Here is a 24,997-nt window from a genome sequence, read left to right on the forward strand (position 1 = left end):
TGGAAAACCCACCATGTCTGAGACATTCCTCTGATTAAAAGTTAAGTGTTTGAGTCAAATGCCACCAATCCACCAACAGCAGTTGTGAATCACAAACAGAAGCAAAATGAAGCAATTAATTAAACCAAAAGGTATGAAGAAATGACCTAGGAAACTCAATAAGCTAGTTTAATCTTAAAGGTCACATTGCAGAAGAATTAGGTCTTGACAAAGATTCCTGTCACTAAGCAAACTATTTTCCTATCCTTCTGCAATAAAAAAGATGCTCTAAATAAGCAAAAATGATTCAACTGATGTCTTTTAACCACAGCGACTTTGAGACCATTAAGATATCATGTCTTTATGACCCTGAAAACCCTGTTCCCACACAATGGTCTGAGTGTTAAAAATAAATATTTGCTTAGTCATCGTCTATTACAGAGCTGAGTTAGCAGTTGACTTGAGCCGTTAAAGAGGCTGAAATGTGCAGAAACAGAGAAAACAAGCTGAAATCAAGACAGCAGGAAAGTAAGCACCAATAGGCCCATCAGGGAATTAAAGGAATTTCATGGAATACCATGTTGTGCTCTTTACCGGAAGGAGAACTTGTTTATGAAACATTAGCTACATTACTTAGGTCATATAGCTAAGGTTTGCAAAGGTTAGGGTCAGGGGTTATGGCAATAAGACCCAAGAAAAAACTTCCGACAACTGATCTGCAACACTCAGAGGTGCTAAAATAAGACTGGAGCCCCCACAAATTTAGCAACAGGGTTCCTTTCCGAGCCACAACAGTAAGGCACCACCACAGCAATAGGAAATGCTGACAGAGCTAGACTAAATCTCATTTTCTCAAGTTGTTCTTCTCTTACCTCTGAGCACACACAGGCTTTTTAAAGCACCAAATCCTGAGTTCTGCAAGAAAGCTGCCACAGCAGACTTAAGTGAGATTCCCCCCCCCCCCCACCCCCCCTCATTTTGCTTGCTAAAACTTGTGAGACAGCAAACAGTTGCATGTATTAACCTGAGCACTGGCAAGTCAACGGGAAATCCATGCACCCCACAGGGAACAAATGCAATAAATGACGACTGAAATTTGATATAGTTATGTGAAAGCTATTGAATTCTGGAAATTCTGCAAAGCATCTTATTAAAAAGTAGCATTGGTACAGATCTGTATTGTAAAAGTGGATAGTCTTTGTAAACAAGAACTCTACAGGTTATGAGGTATTACAAGCCTTACCTTCAGAGATAATTTAGCAAATGTCATTAAAAGACATGATTGAGGAATTCAAAAGAACAATCATGACAGAAAAAAAGTAAACAGATCTGTGTGAGAGGGGTTCACTTCAGTTGATGAACTCTGCTGCTGGAACATTTGGCTCTTTGACTGACTCATTTCCAGTAAAGTCTTTTGAGCAGGTACTGGAAATATATATGCTGCCGATAGCTACCACGGAAATTGGGCAAGGTATGTGCGTGTGACATTCCTGATTGCGGAATCGGAAGATTCTCGAATGTGGACATCTCAGAGACTCAAGACCTTCCAAAAAGTCCCACTTTCCACATTTCATCAGAAAGATGCTGTTATGAGTTCTGTACATGATAAATACAAGTTCTAGTACTAGTAACTGCTGGTGACAAATTGATGAATGCCACACACTTAAAGTGTGTCAGCACTGCTATGATGAATTGGCATCTAACATGAGCAGGAATGAATCACTGAAGGGGCTTTCAAATCTCAATGGTAACCTGTAGAGAATAACTATAACTAGAATGTGGCATATATAAAAAAGAATTAAATGCTTAAGAAGCAAATAACTCAAAACAAAGCCTTGAGCTTAATCTAACTATTATGCATGGAGATTTTCTATATTTTTCAACAACATACTTTAGCACAGTGCTTGAAAATCTTGGTTTTAAAAAAGTTACTGGAACTAAGAAAAGCAGTACGTGTAACTATATATTAGACCTTAATCACCACAGAACAGCTGTTACTAGAGATGAACGGTGACCCAGGCCAAGGGAGAAAGGCAGCTTTCAAAACCAACAACAACACTTGACACGGGACTAAAGATAGAACAAGCTCCTCTTCAAGAGAGGGAAAAGAGACAAGAGGACATGCCCCTATGAATGAAGCTACATCTGAAAATGCTTTCAGCTTCTGTATATTTTCCACTTCTGAATATCATATTGAGTATAAGAATTTGTATGCTTGTTGGGAAACCAAAGATGTGGTTACGTCTTGCTCCTGGCCCCCATTTTCATGGAATTTTCACTTCCCAGAATGTGGACAAGTCATTCCTGATCCCACCTCCTCTTTCCTGCTACCTCTTCTTTCATCTGTTTTTCCCATTCTCCAGCCACTTAAAAACTATTAAAACACATTTTGCGAGGTTTTCACCTAACTGCATTCTTTGGGTAATGAAACAATGGCATGTTAATAAAGTAGGCCTCAAACGTAAAAATTGAATCAGCACTCAACTTTAGAACCTTAGTTGTAATTACCTGTGGATTGCTGCAGGTAGGCGCCTTTCCAAAGCTAATATCCTGTGCATGGATGGGGCTGTGCTCGCCTCCCTGGCTGAAATAGATCTTAAACTTGGGCTGTCGCGAGTTCTGTTCCTTACTAATTTTGAATGTGCAGCCTTGAGCTCTGTTCTCAACAATCTCACTCTCAGTCTCCATTTCTGAGATCGGGGCATGAAGGTTTGGCATGGATCCGAGGCGTGAAGGAGCTCCTCTGAATTGCAACGGCTGTGAAGCGCTCCTCTCAAGACGGATCCGAGGATACCGCACCAAGCGGCTGCCTTTAGAACCTGTAATGCCTAAATCACTCATGTCAGCTTGAGAAGTAGGGCTTGGGTGCCGTCCTTGGTCCTGTTGAAGCTGGAAGACCAGTCTTTGCATGCCAGGACCTCTGTCTGAGCTTTGCAGGACAGACCAACGGCCATTCTGTCCATCCTCGCTGTATGGCATGATCCTAAACTCCTGGGCATCAGATCCATCTGCAGATCTTCTACGAATACTGAAACCTCCAATGGTAATCCCTTGAGGACTTCCATTGGGTACACTCAAACTAGCATAACCATTTTGTCCATCACATGGCCGGACACAAAAGACTTGCCTCTTAGGTTGGATCGGCTCAGTACCTGGTTGACTTTGTTCCACATTTTGGCAGGATGTGGATTCTACTCCATCGTAAGCTGGAGGTGGAGGTAAGAACCAACTTTCATCAGGCTCAGTGTAGGCTGGAGCTGGATCCTGAGGGTACCCTGGAGGTGGATCACAGGGCAATGCATCTTCTTGAGATGCAGTTGAGCGTTGTAGAGATATCTGGACAGACGTGCTCTTGGTCGTCCGTGGTTCAGTTTGACTCTGGAGCTGTGGGATGAACATGGAAGAGCTTCGCTTTAGAGAGGCGTCCGAAAAAGCAACTGAACCCGACTCCGGGCTTTCGACAAGTCCTCCGTTTCGTGGCTGCACATGGAACATCATGGCCCCTGTGCCACTATAGCCTCTCTCATCTCTGTCTTCCACAGTCCCATTCAGCTGCTCCAACTCTGGTGCAGTGTTACTGCGTCCAGATCCAAAATATAACCGAAGCCGGTGAGACATTCTCCTGTCTGCCTTGATCTGTCTCTGTCCAGCTCTTCCTGGATCTGTCTCACCCACCGTTTAGTGTGTCTGATCCCCTTTTACTCTCCCTCTCTGTCTTGCTCATCCACCCTCTTTTCTTTCTTTCTCTCTCTTTCCCTCACTCACATACAGAGGCTGCGTTTTGTTTCACAGCTACCAATGAAGCGCTGCCAGGGAGCTTAAAAGTTCAACCCACAAGCTTCAGGGAGAGAGAGAGAGAGGGAAAGAGAGAGAGAGAGAGAGAGGGATCTGGAAAGAACGGGAGACGGGGGAAAGAAAAAAACATCCCATGTGTCAAACTGTTCGAGCTGCAGTTCGATAGCGACAGTCAGCAGAAATAGCCCAAGTGGCAAGTTGCATTCCAGGCGTGATTGGATAAGGACGCCTGGTGCTCTTACAAGCAAAGGTGAGGGTAGGGTGGCCAAAGTCACATGATCCAGATGGCACCCACCCTCAGTTCCCGGTTAGACCCAAACAGCACTCTCTCAGCTGCTACTGATCTGTCAGAAGGAACTAGACCGCCGGGGGTGGAATGAGAAAGAGAGGGATCACAGCTGACTCAGGACACACTCTCCACAAGCTCATAATTCTTTGTGCTCATCCTACACACAGGGCACACTGGGCCAAGCCACGTTGGGACATGCTGTGACCCACATCTCAAGCTGGTAAAAGAAGAATTTATCCATACTTCCAAAAACAATCAAACAACACAAAACAAAATGCACACAAAACCCTAATAAATAAGTCCTATATTGGTAAGCAGAAGATAGGATTAGAGGTTTCCCACTATCATTACAGACATTCTTGGAAATACCCAGGAAATGTACATTTGCTGGAGAAATACTACAGCTTTTTATGTTGGGGCCTTTGTATAGAAATGTAATATTTCCCCATCAAGCTTTTTAAGGGCTGGCAAGGCTGAAATGTTCCGTCTGCATTTAAAAAAATACTCAAAGGGAAGTTTTAAACCACAACACAGTCACTCTCTTTCAACACAATGATTCAGGATGCAGCCGAGGGACCATTTAATTAGAACTAGAGAAGACAAAAAAAAAAAATCTACAATCATGAACACTCCGAAAACAAAAACAACAAAGCAATTTACTTTACTTTGTACTTAAAAACCATCTTAAATTGTGCGTAATCTGGAAAAAATAAAAAATAAAACGCTTTTTACCTTTTCTGGAATTTCTTGAAATATGATCAATCACTGACTACAGACAGCCATATTTATCATATATAAGCCAAGTTTTCGTGCTGGCATTTGCTTTTGCACCACAACCATAATCCATAAAATCTGAATCTTTAGATCAGAACAGATATGCAAATATCATAATGATTTGACACAGACTGCTGATTGGCTGAATAAGTTGCTTAAGCCGATGTGAAAACCCAGAGAGATGACACTACACTGTGTCCGTATTCAAACTTGAAGAGACACTGCACAAAGACAGAGCTTTGTCTAAGAAGAAACAGAGGGCAAAGGCACTTAATTGCCAGGAGTGTGAAAGACTTCATGTACATCACTAATGGAATGGAATATATTGTAGGTCAACAACTGTATCCGTGTAATTTAAATGAGACCATTATTAACAATAATGAATATTAATTTTCTGAAGAAAATGTGAGTTGCACTTCACCCAAGCAAAACTCGCCACCACAATTCTAAGAGGTACTGAGCAGTTTAGTAAAAAGTTACAATGTAGTTGCTAGGGTTTTCTGCATGGTTGCTTAGCAAAAAAAAAAAAAGTCTATGATATTCTGAAGTCTTTGGGGGGAATTTTTTCACTTCTCTTTATCATCCGCTATCCAGAAATCACAAGTCTGATAGCTTAATACTGAAGTAAACACCAAACAACATTAGAGTGTGTCTGTGCAGCAACACCAGCCTGACATAAACCGTGAAGTCAGTGCAGTATCTTATTGGATGGAGTGACCGAGACAGACTCCTACTGAAAGAAAGGCCTTGATTGTGAATGTGTGGGCGCTCTCTAAAGGGGGTATTGTTTTGGAGGGCACACATGCCTTGCAGTGGCTGAGCTGTGAACAAAGAACGGAGACATCATGGCGTAAGAATTAGTTTCACAGCACCAAGCATTCTGGGAATTACAACAGAGGGCTTCTAAAGTGCTATCTACTCATAATGACTTTCATAGTATTTACTTAGCTAATACAAAAGACAATTTCTTAAAAACTGTGACATTACAAAACCCTTAATAGCAAACATTTGGCTGAATGATGGTAAACGGGTGTTTTTTGATCTGGCATGTTTTCAAGAAGCACATTCGCTCACCCACACGACTCAGGGATGGTTGTGTCTCCATGACAGCGGTTTTTGGAAGGAAGAAAAATGTAAATCTACAAAAAATGCTATCAATTGTTGTGAACAACCCATCGATCTACATCTTAACAATAAAATTCTCAACGGTCTTCCTCGGATCACAGTAAAATATGCGCCAATCGGTACTGAAACTTGGGAACCACCATGCTGTGAGTCAATTACAGCTAGCTGTCAAACAGATTGAGGATACAAAATGCTTTGTACAAAAGAAAGTGGAATGACAGAGTTGCTTTTACTGAAAAAGCAAGAGAGGGTCAGACAAGCAGAAACTGGAAAAACAGCAAAAAAAACAACGTTACTGATGAGAAGAAAATAAAGAGATGACAGAGCGATGGAAATAGACAGAGAGAATGTACGTGAGAAAGCGTGAAAATCATTAAATCGGTGTTCAGTCAGTGGGACACCATCCATGCTCTCCCTCAGACATATAAGGAAGACGCTCAGATTCTGCTCAGCTCTGGATTGAAACTCGGCCAAAACTCATCACACAGGGGAGACAACAACCATTTCCCTGTGGACTGCAACAACTCATGCGCACACACAACACATCCATCATAGAGTTAGCACAGAGAACAATCCCACCGTCTAATCACAAACCAAATGCTATATTTACTGACATTAGCTGTACTTCAGATCCAGAGCTATAAAATGCACTGTGGTTCTCAACTGGTTTTGCTTCAACCTCAGATTCTACACTGGACATCAATAAAGTACCAAAATGGTAAAATTAACCAAAATGTGCATACATAAAAAAATTGGGGAAGAAACACTTCTTTCTTTTCAAAGATAATAAGCCTTATTATTTGCTTTTAGCATCTTTCCCTTGTTGTTCCCAACCTTATTGTGACCCATTTGTAGGTTGCAACCCACCAGTTGAGAACTACTGGTTTGAAAGATGCAGTTGCACTGTAAACACTATTCTTCACCGGCCACTTACTTTGTGAAGAAGTGGATGAATCGATGTGCTGTAAATGCGACAGATACGATTCTCCGAATTATTTACAATATTTTTAAAATGTACTTTAAATCTACCTGTACATGACTGTAATTTGCAAAACATTACCAATTACGGTAACACTTGAGTATGGGTAACACATTCACTATTAACTACTACTTTTGTCTCCAACTCCTAATTTACTGTTTAATTATTAATAGTTAGTAAGGTAGGTGTTGTAGTGCTTAAGTTTAGGTATTGGGTAGGATTAAGGGATGTAGAATAAGGTCATGCAGAATAAACAGCCAATATCCTAGTAATATGCATGCTAATAAGCAACTAGTTAATAGCGAGAACTGAACCCTAAAATAAAGTGTTACCACAATTACTATAGAGCAAATTTTTAGAGATTTATTAAATTCAGACAATAAAACAGTCTTCACAATTCTTCACAATGTTAAAAAAACTCTCTTTATGACAGATTGGGAACAAAAATGTTCCTAGAGAAAAACTGGTCAATCGGATTTGTAAAAATGAACTCTAAACTGGTTACCGTTTTTTTCCACATCATCTCCCCATTAGAAATACAAATGGTTTGTACTGTAGGTGACTGCATACCAAGCAAAGCAACTGAGCATCGTTGCTATGGGGACACTAATGAAAGGTTTAGCACTGACATTAGTTACATAAAAGTGGAATTTCTTTCATTGTTACACAATTAATACATCATTTAATAATGTATCTATCTTTCAGTGCAGGTCAAACAACTAAAGCAGTCATTTTTTAGACCGTTTTAATGATTCTTTTGGAGATACATTTGAGAGGTGCAAGCTATTTTCAGACTAAATTTTGTAATGAGGAGAAAAAGTGAAAACTGGAGCACCGGAGAACACACAAGCTTTATTCCAAAACCCAGTGAGCTGCCTACTTAGACTGCATAACATGTCAAATAAAGGCATCACAGGTGCTCTCAGTTCTCAAGGGTAAGGCAGCACTGTATCATTTGCTGAAAAGTCAATAGAAATGTTAATTATAAATACAGTTATATTACATTCAATATGAAAAGATAGAGTTAAAAATTGCTTGATTTAATTTTCTATTTTAACTATTGTGTTGGGAGTTGCTGCCCATATAAAGCGTACGATTTCGATGTTCTATGACAATTTTAGTACACTGGCTAGATAAGCGAGTGTTTTCTATTTTCAAAACTTGCATGGGGGATTGGGGGATTGTGGGATTGAAAACATAGGAGGAGCAAACAGTTAGAGTGTCAAAAAGTTAAGAAATGCTCAACTTTAAAAACTTTATGAAAAAAAGCCACTCGGCAGCCAATCACAGTGAAGTGAAGGCAATGACATCTGTCATCATAAGCATTTCAAAATCTGAGTTTCTGGTCAATGTTGTCCTGAAATCACATTGCTAGACATCAGATTTAAATGTGCATGCATTCATTGTGGCAAGGCTGTGGCTCAATAATCAAAAACTGTCAACTGTGCAGTCAGGAATATAGAACTTAACTAAGGCAATTTACTAGGGGTGTAACAATATATCGTGTCACAATATATCGCAATACAAAAATGCAACAATATGTATCGTGGATAGTGAAGATATGTATTGTGTTTAGTTCATCCAAAATAAAATTTACTATGCGCGAAAAAAATTCACGTTTACAGAGTTAGTGTCAGTACTACATTAAACTACTATATCTAATGCATAATAATGCACTGAGGGAATATTTGTGGGTCCTGATAATGCCAAATCTTTTATGTTGCCAGTAAAAAGTGGCCTACAATATTTTAAATACAACTAGTCAGAGTGAAAGCATGTTCGTCTAAAATAACTCTGTTTTCAGCTTCAGAATCATTAATATTGTTATGCTGGTGTCTCTATTGTCCTGTGCTTTGGGTTTCCAGCACCGAGTCCAAGCCTATTCATTTACACACCAATGTAATATCAAATTTAGCATTTTAATCTTTAACCTTTTACCATATGTCTTGGAGTATCGCAATAATATCGTATTGTGAGTTCAGGATCGTGATATGTATCGAATCGTGACATGAGGGTATCGTTACACCTCTACAATTTACTAGATTGTGGAGCAGAGCTAGAGAGTAGTAACAAAAAACATCAATATGTCACACTTAAGAGACGGAGGGATCATCATGCCATTAGTGATCTATTAAATGTAACACAATAGGACCAGTAATGTCATATGCCTGCTTCAATTCTGACTGACATGTCCTGTCAGGTGGAGGTGGTTCTTACCAGGCGGTTTTCATCAAACACCTCAAAAAGAAGCCGGTGGTTTTGTGGGCAGACCTGCAGACATGACAGAAGAGAGAGCACAAAGTTATTAAAATTTTTTTTTTTAGTAACATTTTCAAAGGAATTCAATTAATAAACCAAAAATACAATGGCCAGTAAATTCTTTTTTTTTTAAACACTTTTCAGTCATATGCAAGCCTAACCTAACCATACAAAGCAGGCATTTGCTATGTAGTTATAAAACCATTTCATTGGGGGCATTATCATTGGCTTAGAATAGCACCTATAAATCACGTCCGTGTGAATGGACTTCTAAACGAAGCAGCTCTGTAGAGCCGGAACACAATCTTTCGCTAGATTGTTTTACGTACGAGCAACATTTCCGCCCATTGACGTCACACAAAATGATGTGCCGCTTCTAATAATAGATTATTACAATTGTAGAGTTGCCGAAAGGTGAGGTATAATAACAGATGTGCATGCCGAGATATATTACAAGAGCTGATTTCTTGATAGCACTGGGCAGAGTCAAGATTTAATAAAGAAAACAAAATTGCAGATCAAAATTGTAGCCTTGTTGTGCCTTCCAGTACAAAACCCAGCGGGTGAATTTATGAATTAGATGAGCCATGTTTGGGAAAAAAATTTGAAAAAGCAACTTACTCTGAAATAGAATTCCTCATTCCATTTGGGATTGAGAGTCTGAAAAAGAAGCAAATATGTTTATTTATGCGTTTCAACAGTTTCTGTGATTCCGATTTTTTCTGTAACCTTTCAAAACAATTAAACAGGTCATTTTATTAACTATAACAGGTTTTCCACAATTACCAATTTGCAAAAAATCCTGATTATGTTGGAGAATGTGGAGTGGATAATTTCATCCAGTTATTTTGACAGCAGTGATAAGCATGCCATTATCTTGATGAGATTTACAACACAAAGGAAATTTAGAACAGGAGACCTTGGCTAATATTTACTATACTTGAATAAAAATCTTTTATGGTAGCTTACAGAGAAAGATAAATAGAAGGCGGGAAAGAGGGGGGTTGTGCTGAAATTCAGACAGAGAGAGTGCACCGGCCCTTGACTGGTATCGATCCTTTTAAGTGGAAGAAGAACTTAATCATTAAGTCAACATGGCAGATTGATTGACAGTTTAATTTAAACGTCCTCAGATGAGTACCTTAATTGATTTAACATAGAATAGAGACAACAGAATGCTTCCATTTCAAATACGTTGTACAGTGTTCAGTTTTTAACAATCCTAATCCTACTTAGATGTCGAATCCCAGATTTTCAACGTGGTCTCAAACTTAAAATAAGACGCTAATTAAAATGACATTCGCACAAGAAATGAATGATCGGCGGGTCATAAACATACATATATGTGTAAACTGATATGATTCGCACACACAAGCATGCAGGATGCTGTAAATACGTCTGCTTTATTGGTCTGTGAACTATGTGTTAAAGCTTGTGAAAATACTTTGGGTTATTAAAGCGTAGAAATACACCCAGGTGTAAATTATACAGGAAGAACAAAGTAATGAAGCTCTGGCCGATACAGCAAAAAAAAAAAAAAAAGCAAATTTTTTTTTTCACCCTTTTAACAACATATAACTGCTCTTACATGTTTAAATGTTTCTCTCTTAGAAACTTTTTATTAACATGCATCAATATAACAGCACACAGTAAACACTAATATTCACCTACATGTATTACTTCCAAGTTAAATATTTTTCATCCAAGGACATTTGAGTGATGATTGAACAAATCATTGAATTAGAGTTTTGAATTGATTCACTACAGTTTGAACTGATTCACAGAATTTCATTGTCAGCAAAATAAACCCGCCAACTCTGATTCATTATCGTACTGTATGTCTTTGCTCATCTCTTTTATTGTAAAAGTCAGCAAGTCATAGTGGTGAACTGAAATCCTCTCTCCTTGCAGTGACTAAATCACTTATGGCAGCCAGGGCATTCTCTCTCCTCCGATTTGATTCTTCCTGACATGCCCACTGTGTCTGACAGTCAACTGCTTGCCTGGTTTTTATCCTACTTGGTAATACAACCACATCAAGTCAACTGGAGGTTCATTTTCTACACATCAAATACTCAACTACTGTTCCCACAACTACTAGTTCCTCAGGGCTCTGTATTCAGGCCGATGGCATTATCTGTGGCTCCGTTATCAAACCACATGGTTTCTCTTAGCAGTGTTATGCCAACGACACTCCGTTCTAGATCCTATAATCTCCCTCAATTTCCACTTTCTTCATAGTCTGCATCCCTCACGTTCCAGAATAGATAACCAATCATCACCTTGAGCTTAAACTAGACAAGGCTGACTTCCTCTTACTCTTGGCCAAACAACCTCTAGTCAATCCGTCTCCATGTCTATTGAAGGTTATGCAGTTGTCACCTCCCGACTAACAGACTAATCTTGTCATAGCCTGCAACTCAAATTCACTCTAATCTATCTTTGTCTAAAAGTTTTCAACAGGTAATTGCCTATTGTAAACCTAGTTTTGTAGTTAAAAACAGTTTAAACTGGCATCACACCTACTATGATTATGTAAACTCAAATAATAAAATAACTAAATAAACTAAATATGGAAAACATACTGGTTTTCAATAAATAATGAGCTAGCTTCATAAACCTCTATTTTACATTTAATGTCAAATAACTTTTTTTTTCTTTCTGCCACATTTGTATCATATGTTATCATCTAAGGTCCTCATTTTTCCAAACATTTTTTAAATGTTTTCCAAACACTTTTTTGATTAACGAAATTTACATTTAGGTAAGATTGTATAACCTCAAATTTTTGTAATTGGCCATTTTTGCTATTTATAATGACACTCAAATCTGCCTGCTTTGTTTGTTTTTCCATTAAAAATGTATGAGTGCAATATCCTTCCTGACACTTTTAATTGTAATACGTCTACTAAGTGCATTAGTGATAAATTAAGACTAAATGTCTCATCTAGGCCTACAGTAAAATATACACATAGATATTTCATAATAGGTATTTATTTACACTTTTAAATTAAATCTGGTCACAAACATACGTCTTTTTTCAATGAGACAAGATACTCTGCTGTTATGTGCCACAGACCATTGAGTTCCCAGACTAGTTCATCAAAGCAGGAAGCTTAAAGCATCAGTCAACACTGAGACCTGAGGATCGAGGCGGCTTATGTTCCACACAGCGGTGCATTGTCAGCTATTAATAACCTGAAAAGTCTGCAGTCACAGCACAGGAGACTCCAGAGTAAGGACTTTCTGATTACTGACTTAATGGAGCAGAATGGACCCAAATGCTGACTGACTTGCCAAGTCGATTTATCGCCTGCCTGAGACCAAACTCTTAGTTTTCATCCAGTGGTCTAAAAGAAACCTGTCAAGAATATGTCGGAGAAATATTTCACCCAAAAATATAAAGAAATAGGCTAAATTAGATTTTGCTTAAGAAAAAAAAATATATATATATATATCAAGCCTATTTTTTGAATTGTGACATTATTTTAAATGACATTTTCAATAAATAAATGACAATTAATAAACCATTTTTTTCTCCCAATTCTCATAATATCATCATATTGGTAACACTTAACAATAAGGTCCTATTAATGAACATTAACTAATGCATTAACTAGCCTTAACTAACATCGAGCAATACATTTGTTAAAGTACTTATTAATCTTTGTTAACATAAAATACAACTGTTCATTGTTAGTTCTTGTTAAAGCAGGTTACATTAATAAAAATAATATTAATAGATACAACTTTTGATTTTAATAATGTATTAGTATATGTTGACTAAGATTAATACATGCTTTAGAGGTATTTTTTTATTTTTAGTTAACCATTGTGAAGTGTTTAAAATGATAAATTAAAATCATAATTGTATGTGTTAAATAAGCAATACTAAACAATAGACATTTGATTTAATGTTGTCTTTAAACAAATATATATTTATTTATTTTGATTTTGTTGTGATAGGTAATCTGGACTTTTTTTCATTATTCATTATATTCACCATGTCAGAATCTCTCAAATATTTTTTCTAAAGAACAATATTCATAAAAACTCTCTTATTCTGTCCTTAAAAACACATTTATAAGCATTATCTGTTATTCAAGCAAATGCACTCCGCAGCCTATAATACATTTGCATTAAAACAAAGCATGCAGTTTGCTTTAAAGAGGTCTGTGAATGTTACACCAAGGCTCATTTCAATTGCTAATTTCTGGTGACGTTATCATAAAGGACTTCTCTGGTCATCGTTGTTTATTTCCTTGTGTGTGCATTCCAAGGACAAACAGATAAATAGGAAAGTATGAATTAATACTCCATTAACATCACTCCAATACACAAATAAAGCACTCTGTGACAGCGAATGTCATGAAACCGGTCAATAACATGACTGGGTAATAATTTATCTCACTATCAAAAGAAAGATAAGATAATTATGTTTTACATAAAGAAAATTAAGCTTATTTTAAAAGTATAAAGACTGATATTGTTTCCATGACAAATACACATTTTCTTCCCCAGTTTACAATATAATAATGCAAATATAAAGTTCCTTCATTTTGAGTAGTTTGCATACATTCACATGGTCCTGAATTCTTAAAACGATACTGTTGTCTCATATTATTCAAGGCCTGATAAAACTACGAAAGCCCATGCAGTACTGCCACCGGTCTATGGAAGTACTCCTCCTAGTGGCTTTAACATCTTGAACAATCACCTGTTTATCTCCTTACTTTCAGTCATCCTAAAATCTCTCAGAAACATTACACTCAATGTCACAGCTGCTGAGTGCAACTAAAACTCACCTTTTTGATGGTTTTCGTTTGTATTAAGCCAAGCTCTCGGTTTTCATCAGCGACATATAGGGAGAGTTTGACATACGGATCGCTAAAGAGGAAAACAAAAAACAAAAACATAAGACCTTCGCAGACCTTAAAAGTTTATGCAATCAAAACCTTGGAAAGATTAACATTAAATAAATTTATTAAACAGTGGATTTATATATATTTTTTACAAGACTGATGGATCACTTTTTTCCTCATCTTGTACTATGAAACTTTCCTTTGGCTGGTCAGGCAATTAAATAATGAAGAAATAAATCTGTCATGTTTCAGCATTGGGAAAATAATTCCCAAGGAGATAAGCTACTAGGGCCCAGTGTTTAATTCTTACACAAATACACACATAATTTGTTATGTAACATAGTATTGTGTGGGATATATTTATATTTGTTGCGCGCTGTACTCTTAAGTACCATAAAAAAAACTTACTGCAGTAGAATTTAATCAATTTATGTACCCACCCAACCTAGATAAAAATGTGAAGCTATAAGTATGAAATATTGTATTTTTGTACAAACATTAATGGAAAGATTATTTGCACTGATTTAGCAGATTTTTGAGAATAGCATCTGCATTTCCCCATTCAACTCAACTAACACAGAGCAATATGTCTGGGTGAGGTAAAGTTGGAAAAGTGGTCAGGAAACCGGAGGGAGACAAAGAACGGAAGCCATTAAAAAATTAAGGATTGGCACAGCAAAACTCATTAGCTTACCAAACAGGAACAATTAAACGCACAATGAGGGACTAAATCAAACAATAGGTCAGATGCATGTTAAGCCCCTATCCCATATGGAAAAGTTGTATAAGAATCTAACAAGGCGAGTATGATTGATAGTAGTACTTTTGAACATATTTTGCAATAAAGCTCAAACTGTAAAGTTCTAGTGTTCTTTTTATAGCATGAAACTTAAATACAGGATTATGTAAAATTATGTAAGGGACAATTGTGTTTTCACTGTACGTTTAAAGGAAAACACACACATTCGAATTATTCATTTCACTACATACTAATGAGCCAAAACATTATGACCACTCACAGGTGAAGCGAAAAATGTTGATAAATTTCCTAACAAGATCACATGTCAAGTTCTGAGTAGATTAGATGATTAGGGAACAATTAGTTAGAACAATTAGAACAATAAGTTCTTGTAGGTGATGTGTTGGATCAAGCACAAATGGACAGGAATAAAGATCTGAGCGACTTTGACAAGGGCCAACATTTTTTGGCCAGACGACTGTCAGAGTCGCTCTGAAACATAAGGCTTGTGTGTTGCTCCTGGTCAGCAGAGGTGAGAATTTACCAACAGGGGTCAGAGGAGGGACAAACCGGCGACAGGAGGTCTACTGTGACAAGTCTCACAAAATTTGAATGATGGTTATGGGAGGATCAGACCAATCAGAGTTCCAATGATGACCCCTGTCCAAAGTCAAAAGCACCTACAATGGGCATGCGAGCATCAGAACTGAACCTTGGAGCAGTGGAAGAAGGTGGCCTGGTCCAATGAGTCGCGTTTTCTTTTACATCACGCAGATGGCCGTGTACATGTGTGCCGTATGCCTGGGTAAGTGATGAAATCAGAATGCACTGTGGGACGGCAACAAACTGGTGGAGGGAGTGTGACGCTCTGGGCGATATTCTGCTAGGAAACCCTAGGTCCGGCCTTTCATGTGGACGTAAATTTGACACGTGCCACCTACCTAAACATGGTTGCAGACCAGATACACCCCTTCATGACAATGGTGTTTCCTGGTGGAAGTGACATTTTCAGCAGGAAAATGCACACTGCACACATTGTTCAGGAATGGTTTGAGGAACATTATGAAGAGTTCAAGGTGTTGCTCTGGCCTCCAAATTTCCCAGATATCATTCCAATTGAGAATCTGTAGGATGTGCTGGACCAACAAGTTTGATCCACAGGCGGCTCCACCTCGCAACCTACAGGACTTGAAGGATCTGCTGCTAAAGTCTTGGTGCCAGAAACCACAGGACACCGTCAAGGTCTTGTAGAGTCCATGCCTCAGCAGGTCAGCGCTGTTTCAGCAGAAGGATCAACAGCATATTAGGCAGGTGGTCATAATGTTTTGTCTCATTGGTGTATATAAAACGTATCCACTTTTCCAAACTTATAGAATTGGTTATGTACTTTCCATATGGAATTTTACACCTGACACCTGAAAGAGATTACATCGACTTTAAATACAAGGAGACATGAAAGACTTTCACATGACAACAAACACAGAGTTCGAGGAAAAATTTCATCATAGTCGTCTTTTTAAGAACTCAACGGAATTTTACTGAATTTACTGAAAACAAAACACTTAAAATAGAAAACCAAAAACAGAAAGTGTTGTACAAAAACAGCAGGCCGTGTGACTAGGAACTGCTGATTTGACTGATTCACAGGCGGCTTACTCTCTCCGTAAGGGTCTAGTGGGTGTTTTCATGCTGGTTTATTAAACTAAAAGACACCTTTCCCCCACATCGACTAAGCATAGTCTCACATTTTAAAATAACCAAATCTATGCATTTTTTTGCATGTGCTAGGGGAAAAAATATAACACAAAACCTGTTTTTAAGTATGGTCTAATCCCAATTTCCAATCCTGAACTGCCATTACCAATTATATTATATAATTCGGAAACAATCTTATGATGTCATAGCATCCCAATACTGACATGTTAGCTTATTTAATTCTTTAAAAGATGTACTTTAAAATCGCCAGCAAGTATCTACTTTCAGTAATTAATACAAGTATGTAAATTGGGTTTCAGCCTAAAAGTCATTTCTACAAGCTCAGCATTTTCCTTCATTGGCTTCTGGAACAGTTATTTAGCTTCCTTTCCTTTTCTTTAGACCGTTGTGCAGCTGAAAACAGTCTTCTCTGGATTTTAATTGCAGTGTCTGGATTCCCCGTCGCCTCTAATTGAATGTTTATACAAGGATTTGGCTTTCTTGATTAGAATAAAACAATATACCACTTGTGGGACTGGGCATTCTTGCCTTCGTCAACACATTACGCATTTCGAACACAGATGGATGAATTTCACTTCCAGGAGAGGATAAAAAAAAAGATGTGATGAGTGATTTGTTTATGTGCAGATGTAAAAGTAAAGTGTATAAATATAAAAACGTGTATAACAAATGACAAAAATGCCTAAATCATCCTGAGAATAGCCTGTAGACAAAAGCAAGAGTCGGAAAAAATCTGCCTGCTTTGGAATTTCTTGGATCTTTGATTCTCTTGGCCAGCACTAGAGAAACCCCAGATGCCCAAATCACTGTCCCATTTTCCCGAGTTAAAGGCCACGGAGCCGCTCAGGTGTCATAAGAACACTAACAGTGCACACCGTTACCATAGAGATGGGCGACTTTGTCATGGGGGACTTGGTTCGGTATTTGACTGTGTGCATAAAGCAGAAATGAGAAGGGAACCAAGGAAAATACAGAACAAAAGTCTCGACTGAGACAGAGGACACTCTCAACTGACTGATCTCGACTGATTCAAGTAAAGTAAACTAAAGGTGAACAGGATTATTGACTGTGTGCAAAAAAACTGCAGCTTCACTGACATTTTCAAGGACTTTCAAGGTTGATAGCAATCTGAGGTCAAATGACAACACAAGGTTTATGAACTATGCAGCTCAATGTAAAATGGCTCGCTAATAAATAGATAAAACTAAAATTAAACTAAAATTACTGAAACAAAAATATGGATGAAAGAATCCCAAACCAAAAACACACTGTATGCTGTGTATTTGCTATCTGAACTACTCAAAACAAGAAATTCTTGACTTTTCTGTATATCTTTATGCCAAAACAAAATTAAAGCAGCATGCATTATATCAAGTCTAAATCTGAAAGAGACCAGATGTCACTTTTTCCTTTTTTTCTTTAATAAAAGGTCAGCTTTTGCAAAGTATGTGGGCTTTCTGGCTATTCTCACACTGTCAGTCCAAATTAGATTATTTGTGTATCCGATTGGAATTTGATCTAAGGGCGTTTTCAGGCCAGAGGATCGTTTGCTTTGTTCCGAAACAGGGGCTTAATTTGTTACAATGTTGCATTTTCTTCTAGGTTCAGTTCACTTTCACAAGGCAACATTTCAAAGCGTACCAAAATGTGTTTGTGCAAGTCACATGTGAGTAAAACATCCTCTTATTGGTCAAATTTCACCCGTTTACGTTCCTCTGTCAATCCATCTTGATGGATGACGCAGAACATTTTCTCTCCGCAGGCGTATTATGACTTCTACACTCTCAAAATTATTCAACCCATTCATGGCAAGCATCTTTAGCACGGAGTAGAACACCCTTTTGCTGTTATGACCTGCTGCAAACGAGATGTATAACCAGACACCAGCTTCTGGCAGCGTTTCTAAGGAATCTTAGCCCATTCCTCATAAAACAATGGCCTCCAGTTCAGTAGTATTCTTGGGGTTGTGTGCTGCAACCGCCGTCTCCAAATCCCACCAGAGATTTTCTATGGGGTTTAAGTCAGGTGACTGGTGGCCACTGTAGAATCTTCCAGGACTTCTTCTGCAACCAAGCCTTGGTGGAATTTGAGGTATGCTTGGGATCATTGTCCTGTTGGAAGGTCCAATGATGCCCATGCTTCAGCTTCCTCACTGACGGCATGCCGTTCTCTCCTAGGATTTTCCAGATACTTCAATGAATCCATCTTGCCTTCCACACGCAGCACAGATGAAGAGATGCTTTTTGGTTTTCAATCACAAAATCTCACATAATAAGACACTACTGCTTTTTATATAACACATTCCCCATTATGAATTATGATGGCACTTGGTCCGTTGGGTCGGATTGCTTTCTCACCTCACCCGAACCACCCCAGAGTTCGTTTTCAATGGGCGATCTCGGAGTAATTGTTTTGGTGCGGATCCGAGCGCGATTGCAGTGTTCATTTATGTCTATGAGAAAATGCCTATGAGAAAACACAACAGGGTCTGAAACAAAAGCTCCAAACGAGGTAGCAAATGAGAGAGACGTTCTGTTCGGAGTCAGATTTTGTTCTATCAAACCCTCCTCCCTTTTTCCATTGGGACATCTGTGATGGTGCCTTGTGGCGTCTTATTTGCTCAGCTGCACATCTTTTGCTTTAATTAGCACAGATGTAGCATCATCCTCATGTACCAAACACATCAGACTCAGTAACACTCATGCCGTCGAGCAATCTGTCCATAGAGGAGATACCCATAATGCGTATTAGAATGTGTATCTACGACCAGTAGGAACTTGGGATACACAAACACTCACGCTGACACACACACATGCACATACACAAACACACTCTAGGACTCTGTGATTGAAACAGACAAGTCTGATGGAACCTACAGTAGATCAGCACAGTTAGAACATAAGGAGCTGTGACGTCTACACCACAGGAGCAAGTGTGAGACAGAAAAAAGAGAAAACTGGTAGAACAAAATGAGGAGTCAGATACAAGCCATTTTACACATCAATTTCTTCCCTTATTCAAACCAAAACCTGGCATTTGTAGAAAATGTACTGTTCAATGTTTATTATAGTATTACATAAATTAAAATTTTACTATTCTTAATTTTTTTTTTGTTATTTAATTATAGTGTTAAGAGTCTGAAGCTTTCAGAATCTTTTCAACAAATCTTTTCAAGCACTTTTTTGATGACAACAGAGGATCATATAAATAGGAGATGGACCACTCGTAGAAAATAAACAGTAGAAATCTTAATGCTCAATATGACAAAGGAAGTTACATCTTTCAGTTAAAAGAACTAGTCACATTTTTGATAGAGGCATGGCCTGTTTAAATTAATCTACAATGAATATGCAAGGGATAATACATGGCTATCTGTGCATTAAATGATTTTAATGTACGACGTGGAGGCCTCCGTGAAGCGCATTCAAATCTTTAATGCACAGCTAGCCATGGATTATCCCGCTTATATTATGGTAATTTGACAGCAAAGACAACTTAAAGCTGTTATTGATGTTTGCAGCACAATATTTGACCAGAAGGGTAAAATTAATTCTGCTTGCTTTGGATCAGACAGAGATACTGTGTAAAATTACGTATTTATTTGAATTAATGAATTTTAGCGTTTCTTTCAATTAATTATCGAGAGAGAGAGATGGGTATGTGTGTATGTCTGTGGAGCGTCTCTCTCTTTTAACAGCGATTCTGTCAGTTTAATTAAGTTGAGAAATATAATGTAGCGACTCAGTAGCGAAGAAATTTTCTGTGCTTCTGAATGTTTCTGTATGTGCACAGCGTGTGTGTGTGTGTATGTATCAATGAAAACACCACATTAAAATAGAACGTGATTAAACTGATTTGGAGTTACCTGTGCATGAGACTTTTTTTTTGCACACTTTCCAGCCAATCAGAATTTTAGTCATACCTGGAAACAAATCCTGTTCAAATAGGTTATATGGGCCATTCTACAGAATTGGTTCAAAGTTAGAGTTGGAAACATCTTGAAAAGAAAATTGTCTTTTTCCATAAATGTCTTAGTAGGCCAATACATTTTATCATACATATTTCAAAGTTAAGGATTCATTATTTTGATATAGCTTGCATTGGAACAAACACTATTCTTAGTTGATTAGTTTATTGACAAAACATACTATATATTTAAAATATGAGCAGAAACTGCTAACAAAAGCTTATTTGATGTCTATTTTAGAGTTAAAACTTTATAATCTATCCAAAACCAGTCACACACACACACACACACACACACACACACACAGAAACATGATTCAAATTTAAACAGTAGGCTATTTTTGCATTTACAGACACTAACGTTATTATATATCGCGATTAGAACAAAGCACAAAAATAAAAACACTTACAGTTCAGCTCGCTCCTCGAAGTGAAAATAAACCAGCACTTGTTCTGAGGTAGGTAAATGTCACAGGATTATTCCTCACAGCCGCGCAAGACGACAGTACATTAATCTGACTAAATATAGTGTGTTTACAGAGTTTATATGGGCGTTTACACGTCTCAATGTGTTGCTTCAGATCATTAGCGTTTGAATAGCGCGCGCTCTCCGTGGGCGTGTCACATTAGCGGAATAATGAGATGCGAGATGGCTGACACCTCTCTATTTTTTATATAGATTACATAAACAGGGAATATTTATTTTAGTTTTAAATGAGATAATTTAAAAGTACAAACTTAAATGATCATAAACATATATTGCTCATGTCTGGGTGAATAGTATTCGCTGAGTTTTGTTTAAGTTTAAGAGACGTGCTCCAGAAAAAAAGTTCACGGACACGGAGAGGCAGAACGCACACCCTGTTTATTTTCTTTATTTTACAAAAGCACAATATTTTATTTCGATTGTAGGTGGGCACATAAAAAAGTAGACATTTAACAGTTTTTTTTTATATACGTTTCATAACTCTGTATGACCAGAAATGATGGAGTAGTTAAAGTCTATTTTTCTGCTATGTGAAAAAAATCTGCCAAAACGCACAGGTGCGTTCTTGGTCCCCAGAGGGATAAAATCTGTGTTGGCGCTGCCGCTGACCCACAGAGAGTAGTCATGAAACAGCAGTCTTTTCAACCTCATAGTATCATTATTTCTGTGATACAATAGTTCAAATTATCATAGAAGTACTTGGAAAAAAGTTTTAAGTTCAAATATAAAGATATGTCTACGATATCGATCAAAATAGAGTAAATCAGCTTTTGATAGAAACTTGGCGCTTAAAATAACGCATTTATCGATTACATTGTTTGTTACAACAAGTGACTGTTTAAAAATGTATTTGTTATTGAATTATTTATTCAAGAGAATGTAGTATGATGCTTCTGAAATAAAAGTTAGAAAGATGTGATGAATTGTTTTTGTAAATATGACTCATCTGATACATCATGTACAGTCTGTATAAGTGTATGATTTAACAAATATGACTCATCTGATACATCATGTACAGTCTGTATAAATGTATGATTTAACTTTTCCCCATGGTCTAGTGTTAAAAATAAATAAATCGCAATATCGAAATCACAATACTTGTAGAATCGCAATTATTAAAAAAAATAATAATAATAAAATAAAATCGCAATATCATTATCAGCACCCAATACAAGTATCGTGATAGTATCGGATCGGGAGATAGGTGTATCGTCCCAGCCAGCCCTAACGGTTACCATATATTTCATAGCTAGAAAATAGCTGGAAAATAGCTGCCTGGTGGTGTTACCAAGATGGCAGCTGAATGATCCCACTTACTTTAAAGAGAATGTGCTAATATCCAGTTACCACTGTTTTATTATAGTATCAATTTGGATGACAATTAGCCAAGGTTAAAGCTATAGGTAGTGCAGTTTCGTAGAGGCTAGCAATAGCAAGCTAGCTTTGAAAGCAAAAGATCCCACCCTCCCTTCAGAGAGCTCTTCAAATAGCACATTAGAATGATTTCTGAAGGATCATGTGACACTGAAGGGTTAGAAAAATTCAGCTTTTCCATCACAGGAATAGATGACATTTGAAAATATTTGAAAATAGAAAACTGTTGATTAAAATTATGTCAAATTATGCAAAAATAATGTCAATTTTATTGACATAAATGCAGCCTTGGCAGGGCTTGAGAGAATTGTCACAAACTTTTGAACAGTAGTGTATATTACAAACACAGCTAAATGTTGTAAACGCCATTTCTTGGCTATTTTAGTTATATAGTAGCAACTGCATTGAATCTCGAACATACAACACTGCTCCTCACAAATAAAAACCTAATAAAATATTGTGGCACTTTGTCTTAAAGGGATACTCCCCTTTTTTTTAGAAATAGGCTCATTTTACAACTCCCCCAGAGTTAAACTGTTGAGTTTTACCGTTTTTGAATCCATTCAGCCGATCTCCGGTTCTGGCAGTACCACTTTTAGCATAGCTTGAAGGTGGCCTATTTTCAGGCGCTGCATCATATCATTACGCCTGCTGCACTCATGGTACGGCAGTGACGTTTCTTGATTATTACGCAGGAATGAGAGTATAGTTCCTAGCCATATCAGCCTAGAAAATCGCAACTTTACATTTTCCGTCGGTCTTAGTGCACGATGTAACTACAGAATAGTCAAGTTTTAAATAGGAAAAATATCGAAACTCTTTGGTCATTTTTTTTTTAGAAATGCTAATGGTCTTGTCCACTTCAATTATGTATGCTAAGCTATGCTAAAAGTGGTACCGCTAGAACCGGAGATCGGCTGAATGGATTCAAAAACGGTAAAACTCAACAGTTTAACTCTGGGGGAGTTGTAAAATGAGCCTATTTCCAAAAAAAGTGGAGTATCCCTTTAAAATAGATGAAGTGACTGACTGTGAATGGAAAAAAGGAAGGAAATACGTTGGTCTGCGAAGCAACAAAAATAAATAAATAAGTCTATTATGCAAAAGAGCGGACAACTGCAGATAAGGGTGTATTTATCTAAGTGGCATAGACTTAGAGCCAATGTGTCATTACGCATTACAGAGAGCCAAGCACCAGACACCTCCACTTTGAAGTTGAAGTTCAACTCTTAGAGATCTGTGACTAGGTGACAATTGTTAAGCCTTCTAAGAATTTAAATGGTTTGGTATCAAAGGTTAAACCTGCACTGAACCTAATACAAGAAAAGTGACGTACAACGGCCAATTTTCTAAGACATTTTAGCACTGTTTAAAGCATATTTTATTTTAAAACAATTTATTAGGCTCTGCAAATGTATTAAAATTGTATGGTACAATATAACCATAACTTTACAAATGTCCAAAGTCAGGTCTTGTAGGCTGCAAGTTGTAAATGTGAGTGTTATAATTTTCTGCCCTAAGCTCACGTTATTCATTAGCTAAGTAATAGAGTTTGATAAACGATAAACATGGACAAATTACATTGCAGGCATTTCAGGGGCCATAAATGTAAACAGTTATAGGTGATGATTGCCTAATAAATGCATGAAAGTCCTGTTTTTTTGTAGTTTACCTTTTCTTTTTTTTACAACATGTTGTATTATATTACAAAATGCATAGTACTTATTGTAATATAACATTTCGACAGTTTCATTATATTTCATAATTTATGATCAAAACCTTTTCTAATCTTGACAAAACACATATTGTCAGAAAGGTCTGAGTCTCAAGGTTCCAAATTTTGTGACATAATTGATATTTGGACAGAAATGTATTAATTTGTTAAGGCAGAATATATACAACTAAATTCAATGGAATGTATGTCACCCGGTGGCTATTTTTGGTACTACGCCTAAACAAAATCTCATGGGAACTTCAATTTTTGTGATATCAACTTCAAAATTGGAACATAACTTGGTTTGATTTACTGTAAATTTAAACTTTTTCATACTTTCATTTTTTGAAGAGTTTTCACTTCAGCAATACTCTGCTGAGTGTTTCCTTTAAAACAAGACCAAACTTGGTTGTAATTCAAGAATGCTTTGGAATATATACCTATTTAAGTTTGAATAGTGCATTCTAACCCCATCCTCAAAAAGGGGGGTGACAGCTAAGGGGTTAAATGTCTTGTATTTGTTTTAATTTAATTGTTAACATATATATTAATAATTCTTTTTTTATTATTATTATGCTATGGTATGGAAATTGGTATAAGGAGTTCAGAAATCACGTTGTTAGTAATTAATGCACTCTCTGACCTCTGACTTTAGGACCTGAGAACTTTAAAGTCAAATAAACAGAACTTGCAACATTGCAAAAATGAGATCAACCAAGCATTTTCCCTTTGTGCTCCTTTCCTGGCAGATCATTTGTTTGGATAAGTCTATTGTCTAATTCAAGAGAAAGCCTCACAGAGTGCAGCTCAGTTGGTCTGCCACATGAATGGAGGAGGAAATACAGACAAACACATTCATACACACACTTAGACGGTTCCAACATTTGCATTTGCTAATGAATGCGTGAAAAGACTGAACAGGTGCACCGTTTCTCCGGA

The 24,997-nt window shown here is 37.4% G+C and overlaps 1 protein-coding gene across 13 annotated transcripts in view; it reads right to left on the reverse strand.

Annotated features, from left to right (window-relative positions):
• nedd4l (NEDD4 like E3 ubiquitin protein ligase) overlaps window positions 1-24,997 on the reverse strand; it is a 77,711-nt gene that overhangs the window by 40,071 nt on the left and 12,643 nt on the right. For 5 of the 13 annotated variants that reach the window (XM_056258330.1, XM_056258329.1, XM_056258331.1 and 2 more), the window contains exons 3-5: window positions 14,006-14,087; window positions 9,822-9,860; window positions 9,159-9,212 (exon numbers count right to left, since the gene is read on the reverse strand). In XM_056258330.1, the coding sequence (XP_056114305.1) occupies window positions 9,159-9,212; window positions 9,822-9,860; window positions 14,006-14,087 (175 nt within the window). Of the gene's footprint in view, window positions 1-2,487; window positions 3,799-9,158; window positions 9,213-9,821; window positions 9,861-14,005; window positions 14,088-24,997 lie in introns of those variants that run through there. The other 8 variants (XM_056258325.1, XM_056258323.1, XM_056258320.1 and 5 more) reach the window with 5 other exon arrangements.

Source organism: Rhinichthys klamathensis, unplaced genomic scaffold (assembly GCF_029890125.1).
Source record: "Rhinichthys klamathensis goyatoka isolate OS25496 unplaced genomic scaffold, OSU_Roscu_1.1 h1tg000150l_1, whole genome shotgun sequence".
Taxonomy (NCBI): Eukaryota; Metazoa; Chordata; class Actinopteri; order Cypriniformes; family Leuciscidae; genus Rhinichthys; species Rhinichthys klamathensis.